Below are 11,651 nucleotides of genomic sequence, written 5' to 3'. Positions count from 1 at the left end.
TATTGACTAGGGCAAGGTATAATTCTGAAGCTGCCAAAATGAGGGCAGCTCTCACCATCCTGAAGCCCACCCCAGAAGCTCCAGTGAAACTTCTCTTGCTTCCCAATGGTAAAGCTATTTTCTTCTTTTAAGATTTTATTTTTATCTCAGGAGCTACTCATCTGACTGTTCTCATGATCCAAGGGGCTGTCTGGATTCTCTGGCTTTAGGCTGTTAGTAGGGAAAGCTGAAGTCCTCCTGCAAATGATGGAGCACGGATCTACTGGCAGGTCCATGAGGAGGTAAGGGATTACCAGCTGGTGCCCCAACCAAAGGAAACACTATGCTTTCAAAGATTGTCTGATTTGGCCTTTTATCTGGCCTTATCCTCAGAATCTGAGTTATCTTAAGTGGAAATATTCTAGGTAGTCAGACAGCATTTTCATGCTTCCTTAAGGATATGAACATGTATCTTCACCCAGGCAAAGTGAGCAAGTATCAGTAAGGGGAGACAGGCTTCAATGGTCATCTGGTTGACTATGATGTTGGAACACCTAAAGCTGACATGTGAGGATGTCAGGAACATACCATGCCCACCACTGATGCTTTGAGGGCACAGGCCGGGGAGACAGGCACAGTAGGAACTACTAGACATATAAGCGAGGGTTGATAAGAGTCACAACACGAGATAGTTTTGTTCATGAGAGAAGGAAATGGAGTGAAATAAGGTATGCAAAAAATTTTCTGGCCAGGCATGGTGACTCATGCCTGTAATCCCAGCACTTTGGGAGGCCAAGACGGGTGGATCACCTGAGGTCAGAAGTTCGAGACCAGCCTGGCCAACATGGTGAAACCCCATCTCTACTAAAAATACAAAAAATTAGCCAGGAGTGGTGGTGGGCACCTGTAATCCCAGTTACTTGGGAGGCTGAGGCAGGAGAATCACTTGAACCCGGGAGATGGAGGTTGCAGTGAGCCAAGATTGCGCCATTGCACTCAAGCCTGGGCAACAAGAGAGACACTCGGTCTCAAAAAAAAAAAAAAAAAAAAAATTTCTGTAAGCAGAGTTCATAAGTTCTTGACCTTGGAGGGGCATTGGGGTACAATATTTCATGAACATATCTAAAGGTCCACGTTCCGTTAAACATTCTACTGCTCCCAGACAGGACTACTCATACTTTTTTTTTTTTTTTTTTTTTTTGAGACGGAGTCTTGCTCTGTTGCCCAGGCTGGAGTGCAGTGGTCGGATCTCAGCTCACTGCAAGCTCCGCCTCCTGGGTTCACGCCATTCTCCTGCCTCAGCCTCCCGAGTAGCTGGGACTACAGGCGCCTGCCACCTCACCCGGCTAGTTTTTTGTATTTTTTTTTAGTAGAGACGGGGTTTCACCGTGTTAGCCAGGATGGTCTTGATCTTGTGACCTCGTGATCCGCCCGTCTCGGCCTCCCAAAGTGCTGGGATTACAGGCTTGAGCCACCACGCCCGGCCCTAATCATAACTTTTTTAAAGGCACATAAATAATATAGAAAATTTAAAAAGTGAGAACCTACAACTCTAGCAGCCAAGGGGTAAGAAAATGGGATTTGTGTGAGGAGGTACAGGGAGGGCTGTTTTGGTACACAGGAAGCAGGCAGCCTGCTTCCCAAGTTTGCAGCTCCCATCTGGATGTCTGCCCTGGGGTTTCCTCCGTTGCATTTCTTTCTTAGGGCTCTTAGGCAGTGAATCTCTTCCTTCCCAGCCTTGCTTCCCAAGTTCCCTACACCTCTCACCCTACACTGTGCACTTCTCACTCCATCCTAAGTTTCTTCTCTATATGTTTCTCCCAATATGCTCATTGCCTCCCAAATCTTCTCACCTAGGCCTACGTCTTTATCCCCAGACTCCTGTCTTCAGCATTCCTCGACCCAATACCCGGGTCCCTCTCTTGTTTTGTTCAGATACCCTCTCTGCTGCTCCTTTCTCCTCTCTGTCCTTCTGCTGTATACCCAAACCACATCCCCACGGAGGAGCCCCGCGGCTGCCAGCTCCAGACAGTCCTCAGACCCCTGCGGTGATCTGTCTCCCGCCTTTTTAGGACCCCAAGTCCCTGCTACCTCCCTCTTAATACTGGGGCCTCGGGCCAAACTCCTCCGGCCATGTTCCACCCCTCCAGTGGTCGGGCCCCAGCCCAACGCGCGCCCCTCTCTCAGCCTGGCCCCTTCCCCCGCCCACGTCTCCCAGCTCCTTCACGCCCGAGCCCCTCAGGCCCCGCCCCCGGCCACCGAGGCCCCGCCCTCGCTTTAACCCCCCCCAAGCCCCGCCCCTCACTCACCTGAGGAGTCTCCGCGCGCGCGCGCAGGCTGTGAGGGGTGGGGGAGAGGGGACGGTGTTGGGGAAAAGGGAGGCGGGGGGGCGGGGGTCCCCCACTCTGGCCCGGGCGGCCCAGTGCGGGGGGAGTGGGGTCACTGAGGCGGCGGCAGTCGCCGGGCCGGAGCCAGGACCCGGGCGCTGAGAGGCGGCGGCGGCGGCTCCATCTCCATCAGCAGCTTCACCTGAGAAGGGACCTGCCCCCCCATATATCCCCCCCCATCACAGCCGTCCCCCTCCCCCTAACAACTTCCGGTCCCACTACCAGGCGACAGGCGGCTTGGCCGAACACCGAGCGTCCCCAAGCCCGGGAGACTGCTGGGGGAAAAAGGGAGAGGAGCTAGGGGAGAGTAGCCGAGCGCCGAAAGATTCAAGTCCGAAAGGCGCCATCGCCTGCCGAAGGTAATCTAAAAACTGGCCTTTAATCTGCACCCAGTTTGCAATCTAAGCACACAGTGGACACCCTATGTGGCCTGGCACATCAGGCCCTAGAGCGAAGTTTTCCCTCTGTACCTTGTGAATCCCAAAAATCTGAGACAGGTCTCAATTTAGGAAGTTTATTTTGCCAAAGTTAAGGACGCACGCCCCTAACACAGCCTCAGGAGATCCTGACGACATGTGCCCTAGGTGATTGGAGCAGAGCTTGGTGTTATACATTTGAGGGAGACGAGAGACATCAATCAATATATGTAAAGGCGGGACAATTCAAAACTGGGAGGAGGCTTCCAGGTCCTAGGTAGATAAGAGGCAAATGGGGCCAGGCGTAGTGGCTCACGCCTGTAATCCTAGCACTTTGGGAGACCGAGGCGGGCAGATCACCTGAGGTCAGGAGTTCAAGACCAGCCTGGCCAACATTGTGAAACCCCCGTCTCTACTAAAAATAAAAAAACTAGCCGGGCGTGGTGGCAGGCGCCTGTAGTCCCAGCTACTTGGGAGATGGAGGCAGGAGAATCGCTTGAAGCCGGGAGGAGGTTGCAGTGAGCTGAGATCACACCACTGCACTCCAGCCTGAGCAACAGAGTGAGATTTCGTCTCCAAAAAAAAAAAAAAAAAAAAAAAAAAAGCCCTGGTGGCTCAGGCCTATAATCCTAGCACTTTGGGAGGCAGACTGATTGCCTGAGCTCAGGAGTTCAAGACCAGCCTGGGCAACATGGTGAAACCCATCTCTACTAAAATACAAAAGAAATTAGCCCGGCGTGGTGGTGTGTGCCTGTAGTTCCAGTTACTTGGGACACTGAGACAGGAGAATTGCTTGAATTCCGGAGGCCGAGGTTGCAGTGAGCGGAGATCGCACCACCGCACTCCTGCACTCCAGTCTGGGTGACAGAGTGAGACTCCGTCTCTACAAAAAAAAAAAAAAAGGCAAATGGTTGTATTCCAATGCATTTATCTCAGTGAGCAGAGGGATGACTTTGAATGGGAGGCAGGTTTACCCTAATCAGTTCCCAGCTTGACTTTTCCCTTTAGCTCAGTGATTCTGGGGCCCCGAGATTTATTTTGCTTTCACAGCCTCCTAAGACAATATTGATTTTAAACTCCTAGCACCCTTTGCCTTTCCTGCCAAGTGCATTGGAATTGTTGGGGAGAGGGGTTGGAGGATACATGTTTTTGTCACCTCTTCTCTCTTCATGGTATCCTGAAGTCAATCACCTAGGTGTCCCTGCAGATACTGCCAGACCTCAGAGAAGGAAGCCCCCTCTCCCTTTTTTTTTTTGAGATGGAATCTTGCTCTGTCGCCCAGGTTGGGGTGTAGTGTGATCTCGGCTCACTGCAACCTCCGCATCCTTGGTTCAAGAGATTCTCCTGCCTCAGCCTCTCAAGTAGTTGGGATTACAGGCGCCCGCCACCACACCCAGCTAATTTTTGTATTTTTGGTAGAGACTGGGTTTTGCCACGTTGGCCAGGCTGGTCTCAAACTCATGACCTCAAGTGATCCACTGGCCTCGGCCTCCCAAAGTGCTGGGATTACAGGCATGAGCCACTGTGCCCAGCCAGAAGCCACACTTCTTAACCTACAAGCCTACTTCCTCTCTGTCTTCCTCCCCAGTTTTGTTTGTTTTGGACTAATCTCATTATACATCCCAGTATAAATGCATCCTCCCTCCTGCAATAGGCTCACTCCCCAGGCCCAAGAGTCATGATCTTAAACAGACTATTTATTAGAAAAGTAGAACTGTAAAGGGAGATGGTTGTGCCCCTTGCTCTCCTCACAACTTTGCAACCTGGAGAGATAATAGTATATACACTTTTCTTACACATGCCACACACATTTCTCTGAAGAATCCAAAAAGAAAAGCAAAACAAGGCCTTGATGGCAGTAGGCATTAGAAACGGAGGTGGGGTACGAAAACAAAATAGTGCTTGTCTCCAGAATTACTTATCTCACTTCTAGCCCCTTGCTGTAACAGCTCACATTTCCTGGCACAGGTTCAAAGGCCAAGAGGGATATGTAACATAGTGTCCAAAGAGGGAGAGGCCCTGGGTGAAATGTGCTATATGTGTACTTGGGTATGGCTTAGGAAGCCAGAGTTGTGATCCAAGAAGTTGAGGGGTGGGAAAGATTTTTCTGAAGCAGTGAGGCTAATGGGTGGGGAAAGGGGTTGAGGTGGCTCTTTTCCATGCTCATGGGGCAACAAAGACATGGACACGATGCCAGGCATTGCTGAGGACACCTCGCAGGTTCCAGATTGGGGCCACAGTGTCTGGCTGCACATTGTAGCCATCATCCACAGCCTTACAAACAATGTTCAGTTCCTTTTGTCCAGCTGGCACAGGGGCTTGCAACTGCCACAGACGCCATGCCCAGGCCTTCCTGGGGCGCTGTTCCTCTCCATCCAGCTTAGCCACCTGCCAGGTTAGGCCCCCATCCAGAGACACATCCACCCGGATCACAGCTCTGCCACCACCACTCCATGCATAACCCTTGATGGTCATCTCCCCTGATTCTACAGTCTCTCCATCCCGGGGCTCTGTGATGGCCGACTGGATGGGAAGTTCCTGAATGGATGGAGCAGAGTCAAAATCTACAGTGTCCCAGTCCACAGATGGAGAGAAGCCTTTGTAATCCCGCCGTTGCCAGTGGCTGTAACTTTCCTCTGGCTGCACACTCACTCTGCCCAGCCATTTGACGTGGCGGGCACCCACCACTCCAGGAACCACCACACGCACAGGGAAGCCGTGGTCACGTGGCAGAGGCTGCCCATTCATCTCATATGCCAGCAGGACCTCAGCTTCAGGGTCCATGGCCCGAGCCAGAGGGATGGATGCTCCATAGGCAGTCCCAGTAGGGTCTGAGTCCAGTCCCTCAAAGCAGACGTGGGCCTCAGTTTCACAGAGTTGGTGGCCAGCCTGGGCTAACACATCACAGAGCCGTGCCCCAGCCCAGCGTGCAGTGCTGATGGCTCCTGTCCTCCACTCCAGACCTTTTACTTCTTTGACCTGAGTCATCTCAGAGCGCCGGTTGCCGGCACACTGCAGAGTGACTGTGATCTCGTACTTGGGAAAGTTGTGCAAGTCATCCAGGGAAAGGGACAGTGACTGACCCCCAGGTGCTCCTACTATATGTAAGCGATAAGTGTCTGGATCCAGGTTAGGTACAGGCAGATGGTTCCGGGTGAAGAAAATAGGGTTGGGTGTGATGTAGTTTTCTGTCAGCAGCTCAGGCGGGGGCTCTGCATTAAAGGGGCGCTGGCTGTTGACCTTCAGGGCTGGGTGACGTACAGGATCATCAGCATAAGGGTCAGAGGTCTCCACGGTGGGGGCTACTTTGTCTTCGGGGTTCAGCTCCCCAATCTTGTACTGAGCCAGTAACTCACGCACGTGGGACTGGTTGTGAACAGCATAGAGGGCCCAGAAGGGCTCTAGGGGACCCCCAGCTGCTAGCATCAGCTTTGAAGGCCCCCCTGGATGTAGGTCCACAAATTCTGTGACATCAAAGACCTCAGAGCCCAGAGTCACCCAGATCCCAGTCTCAGGGCTGGTGTGGGAACTTACTTCCTCCTTAGTGTATATGCGTGTTGACTCCTGAGCAGCCTGTTGGCAGGGAAGGAATAAGATAAAAGGGAAGAAACTGTTAAGAAGAAATCACTCGGCCGGGCCTGGTGACTCACGACTGTAATCCCAGCACTTTGGGAGGCCGAGGCGGGCGGATCACCTAAGGTCGGGAGTTGGAGACCAGCCTGACCAACATGGATAAACCCTGTCTCTACTAAAAATACAAAATTAGCCGGGCATGGTGGCGCATGCCTGTAATCCCAGCTACTCGGGAGGTTGAGGCAAGAGAATCACTTGAACCCGGGAGGTGGAGGTTGCGGTGAGCTGACATCATGCCACTGCACTCCAGCCTAGGCAACAAGAGCGAAACTCCATCTCAAAAAAAAACAATAAAAGAAGAAATCACTCTAGCTCACCCTGACCCAACCCACAGTGTTGGCCACTGGGAAGTGAAGGTAGCAGATTAGCATATTTCATCTCCACTGTGCATGAAGACTGTCACTGTGGACTCTGTTGTAACTGCAAGAACACAGGTCACAGCCTGGGTTGCGGGTGGAGTTTACTAGGACTGATTCCTTTATTCTGACAATTTTTTTTTTTTTTGAGATGGAGTCTCACTCTGTCACCCAGGCTGGAGTGCAGTGGCCCGATCTTGATCTCGGCTCACTGCAGACTTAGCCTCCTGGGTTTAAGCAATTCTTGTGTCTCAGCCTCTCAAGTAGCTGAGATTACAGGCGTGCACCACTACACCTGGCTAATTTTTGTATTTTTACTAGAGATGGGGTTTTGCCATGTTGCCCAGGCTGGTCTCAAACTCCTGACCTCAAGTGATCCACCCACCTTGGCCTCCTATAGTTGGCAGGGATAACAGGCGTGAGCCACTACGCCCAGTCTGTTCTGACAATGAAGCACCTTCCTTACTTACCCTGCACCGATGGTCCTGATAGGCCAACACTGCACCGAGACCTAATAGGGTTCCCATGACTTTCCATCCCCGGGTGCTGGAGTTATCACCAGAGAAGGTGAGGCTGGGGTACTGGGGCCGAAATGAATCATTTGTGGAGCAGGCCTGAATATAGATCCTTGAGGGGATTGATTTGAGTCTGGAAGAGAGAGAGGTCTTAGTAACACATATGGTCATATGAAAGGGTCAGTGAAGGCCTGGGGTCTACTTCTTTCTCCCTGGTTGGCCATTGGTTCCTTCAGTTGGAACTTAGTTTCTCCAGGGATAGGTGGGAAAAGTGGGATCTGGCTTTCTCTCTCCTCCCTGGACACACTCTCTCAACTATCTTATTTGCATCGTATGACATTGTAAAAGACAACTGAGGGTGGGAGGTAGGGGCTAGGAGGCAAGTCCTGGGATGGGCTGGCTTACCTGCAGGCCTGTTGGAGCCTGAGGACCACAGCTCTGTGCAGCAGCAGCATTGTAGCAGACCTGTAGAAGGAAGATTCTGGGATCAAGATAGGGAGACCCTGGGAGGGGATATTAGGGAGGCCTAAGGGAATGGGTGGGAGGAAGACACAGAGAAGGTCAGCAAGGAGCTTTCTGGGCAAATGGGATGTCCTGAAAGTGGGAGTCCAAATGGGCCCTTAGAGAAAACTTGGAGCACTTCAGAGACAGACTGTGCTGACAGGATGACAGGTAATGTGGGTGGGGAATGGGGTAGGAGGATTGGGTGCTTCTAGAATCAGAATCACCTCTCTCCCATCTTCCATTCTGAACTTCATCCACCATAGAGAACAATGCCTGGGGCAAATGGCCTAAAGGACCGAAGCCAAATGTCTACTGGCCAGATTATTATTTCTGAAGTCAGCAGAGGACGACTGTGGGTCAGACTGACTTAAACAGGGATAAAAAATAAATAAATAAATAAATAAATAAATAAATAAATAAATAAAGTAGCGGCAGCCTAATTGGGTGAAGGAGCCCCGATTCTGGGGGCAAAATGCCTTGGGTTTGTGAAACTGGATCTTGCTATTCATTAACCAGCCCGATTTCCTGAACAAGACTCCAAGCTGTTCTGAACTTGCTTCCTCATCTCTGAAATGATACCTGCCTAGCAGAGCTAACATGAAGAGTCAACAAGTACAGTAGTGCCCCCTTATCTACTGGGGATATGTTCTATGACCCCCAGTAGATGTCTGAAACCACAGATTGTACCAAACCCTATATTACTGTTTTTTCCCCCATACATACATACCTCTTATAGTTTAATTACTAAATTACCCACAGTAAGAGATTAACAACAATGGCTGGCGCAGTGGCTCACGTCTGTAATCCCAGCACTTTGGGAGGCTGAGGTGGGCAAATCACCTGAGGTCAGGAGTTCGAGACAGCCTGGCCAACATGGGGAAACCCCGTCTCTACAAAAAATACAAAAATAAGCTGGGCGTGGTGACATGTGCCTGTAAACCCCAGTTACTTGGGAAGCTGAGGCAGGAGAATTGCTTGAACCTGGGAGGTGGACGTTGCAGTGAGCTGAGATCACGCCACTGCACTCCAGCCTGGGCAACAGAGAGAGACTCCGTCTCAAAAAAAAAAAAAAAAAAAAAAAGAGATTAACAACAATAACAAAATAGAAAAATTATAACATTATACTGTACTAAAAGGGCTGGGTGTGGTGGCTCACCCTTATAATCCTAGCACTTTGGGAGACCTAGGCAGGAGGACTGCTAGAGGCCAGGAGTTGGAGACCCCGTCCCTACAAAAAATAAAAAGTTAGTTGGGCATGGTGGAGTGCATCTGTGGTCCCATCTACTGTGGAGGCTGAGGTGAGAAGATCTAAGCCCAGAAGTTTGAGGTTACAGTGAGGTGACTGTGCCACTGCACTTCAGCTTGGGCAACAAAGTAAGACCCTGTCTCGAAAAAAAAAAAAACAAAAAAAGTTATATGAATGTGGTCTCTCTTTCAAAATACATTTTTTTTTTTGGCCAGGCATGGTGGCTCATGCCTATAATCCCAACATTTTGGGAGGCCACGGAAGGAGGATCACTTGACCCCAGGAGTTCAAGACCAGCTTGGGCAACATAGTGAGACTGTGTCTCTAGAAAAAAAAAATTAGCTGGGCATGGTGATGCCTGTCTGTAGTCTCAGTTACTGGGGTGGTGAGGAGAGGAGTGCTGAGATGAGAGGATGGCTTGAGCCCAGGAGGTCGAGACTGCAATGAGTCATGATGGCACCACCGTACTCCAGCCTGGGCAATAGGGTGAGACCTGGTCTCAAAAAAAAAAAAAAAAAAAAAAAAAGCCTGGGTGATGGAGCGAGTGTCAATCATGGCTCACTGCAGCTTCAACCTCCATGAGGAGGCTCAAGCCATCCTCCTGCCTCACTCAGCCTCCCCACTAGCTGGGACTACAAGCGTGTGTCACCAAGCCTGGCTAATTTTTCTGTAGACATGGGAGTCTCACTATGTTGTCAGGGCTGGTCTTGAACTCCTGGCCTCTTGCTGCCTCAGCCCCCAAAGTGCTGGGTTTACAGGCATGAGCCACTGTCTGGCTTCCCCTCCCCTCCCCTGCCCCCGACAGGGTCTTGCTCTGTTGCCCAGGCTGGAGTGCAGTGGTGTGATCTCAGCTCATCACAGCCTCAAACTTCTGGGCTCAAGCCATCCTCCTGCCTCAACCTCCTGAGTAGCTGGGACCACAGGCATGAGCCACCATGCATGTTTTTTTTTTTGTTTGTTTGTTTTTGTAGAGATGAGGTCTTACTATGTTGCCCAGGGTGGTCTCAAACTCCTGGGTTCAAGTAATCCTTCAAACTTGGCCTCACAAAGTCCTGGGATTATTACAGGCATGAGCCACCACTCCCAGCCTCAAAATATCTTATTGAACTGTGTTCACCTATTTTCCAAGCGGTTGACCATGGCTAACTGAAACTCAGGAAAACAAAACCTTGGATAAGGGGAGACTACTATAATAGCATTGTCTTTGAAGGCCTTTCAGTCCCCAACTCTCCCCCCATTCACCCTAAAAAAAAATAAATTGAACCCAGCTAGGAACCGGACCCCAACCCAGGGTCCCGGACCACCTCAATCTTGTCTATGCCACTGTAGTGAGCTCAGCAAATTGAGGAATTATTGGCCAGAGTGTCAGGGGCAGGCTGGAGAAGGAAAGTAATTTTTCTGCCTTCTGCCCTGCAACAGTTTCTTCCTCACATTGCTGAACAGAGAGCACTGACCCAGCAGGGCCGGAGTGAGAAGGAGTGAGAAATGTCTAAACTGCTGATGAGATGCTGGAGACCAATGTGTCGGGGTGGGTGGGTCGTGGGTAGGGAGGCAAAGAAACCTAGAGATGGGAATAGGAGCAGTCTTCACCTTGCCCCTAGGCCAAGGGACCCTTACTCTCTCTGCCACCTACCTCAATGCCAGCAGCCTGTTTGTACTAGACCAGAGCAGTGCAGGTAGTGCTGACTCGTAGGTGAACTCAGTCAACCCAGAATCCCAGGTTTGGGAGGGACAGCCTTTTGCTGTAATACAGAAATGCCACCCGTTGGTGCAGGTGATGACCCCTCACTCCCCACGGGCACATTAGGTAGGAAGATACGTCCGACATCCAGGCACAAAAGGGTCTTGTGGCAACGCCCCGCGATCTCAAGAGCACCCAGACAGAGGGAGTGGAGGCAGGTACTGATAGTTTTGTTGCCCTCGAGGTTCGGAGCACAGCTGGACACCAATGCCCCCTCCGCTGCCCAGCTCAGCAGCCCTTCCTCCCCAGCTTCTTTCCCACCCCCAGCCTCCTTACCGAGTCCAGTGTCCTCAGTAATGCAATTTTACCAGCCCAGCTCTCAGCGAGTTCTCGAGGGGCGGGGCAGCGCCGTTGCGTCCGCTGCAGTAAGGGACCACTCATTCCCCTCAGCTCAACCCCTCAGCCATTGGTTGGAAGCGAGTGGCTCAGCCATTGGCTGAAACCCGCCTCCTGGAGCCGAGACAGGCAGGTTGCCAAGAAGCCTCGGAGAAGAGGCTGGCTTTTTGCTGTCACTCTCGCAACAGTCCAGAGTCCATTATATCCCTGGTATGCAAAGAATGGGACCCTCGCGCACCGGGGCTGTATGTCCGGAGCTCGGGCAGTGTGGAAGGTGACGAGGAATCAAAAAGTTGGGCTGAGAGGTGGGAGATTTTGAGTCGCCCCTACTGCCCCTCCTTGGAGGCGGCCTCGGGATCCAGTCCAGTTTCTCCCGGCTGTCATCTCCACTTTAATTAACCCCAGGGTACATACCTCTATCTACCCTGTTGCAACTACAACTACCCTGTTTATCTTTTAGAGAAAGCAAGGTCAGTCGCTCAATTCTCATATTCCAGGAATGAGAACAAATGCCAAAAATAGTGGTTCCAAGAATTTG

General features: G+C 51.3%; 2 protein-coding genes across 8 annotated transcripts in view; both read right to left on the bottom strand.

The window, feature by feature from the left end:
• IKZF4 (IKAROS family zinc finger 4) overlaps positions 1-2,553 on the bottom strand; it is a 31,880-nt gene extending 29,327 nt beyond the window's left edge. For 3 of the 6 annotated variants that reach the window (XM_008003592.3, XM_008003593.3, XM_037996964.2), the window contains exon 1: positions 2,289-2,553. The gene's annotated coding sequence lies outside the window, so the exon portion shown is untranslated. The remainder of the gene's footprint in view (positions 1-2,288) is intronic. The other 3 variants (XM_008003602.3, XM_008003598.3, XM_008003599.3) reach the window with 1 other exon arrangement.
• A 313-nt stretch (positions 2,554-2,866) lies between these two features.
• On the bottom strand, positions 2,867-11,617 carry SUOX (sulfite oxidase). 2 transcript variants are annotated; one of them, XM_008003590.3, is made up of 5 exons: positions 11,054-11,616; positions 10,670-10,778; positions 7,692-7,751; positions 7,242-7,419; positions 2,867-6,355 (listed from the first exon to the last, which is right to left on the bottom strand). In XM_008003590.3, the coding sequence occupies exons 3-5, from the start codon at positions 7,739-7,741 to the stop codon at positions 4,946-4,948; spliced, it is 1,638 nt and encodes a 545-aa protein (XP_008001781.1). In that variant the 5' UTR covers positions 7,742-7,751; positions 10,670-10,778; positions 11,054-11,616; the 3' UTR covers positions 2,867-4,945. The 2 variants fall into 2 exon arrangements, with proteins under 2 accessions (XP_008001781.1, XP_008001782.1); XM_008003591.3 differs by lacking the exon at positions 10,670-10,778 and having other exon boundaries at positions 11,054-11,617.
• Between the last annotated feature and the right edge of the window lie 34 nt (positions 11,618-11,651).

This window comes from Chlorocebus sabaeus, chromosome 11 (genome assembly GCF_047675955.1).
Source record: "Chlorocebus sabaeus isolate Y175 chromosome 11, mChlSab1.0.hap1, whole genome shotgun sequence".
NCBI lineage: Eukaryota > Metazoa > Chordata > Mammalia > Primates > Cercopithecidae > Chlorocebus > Chlorocebus sabaeus.
The sequence above is the reverse complement of the archived record's forward strand: the minus strand, read 5'-3'. Positions and strand labels throughout refer to the sequence as shown.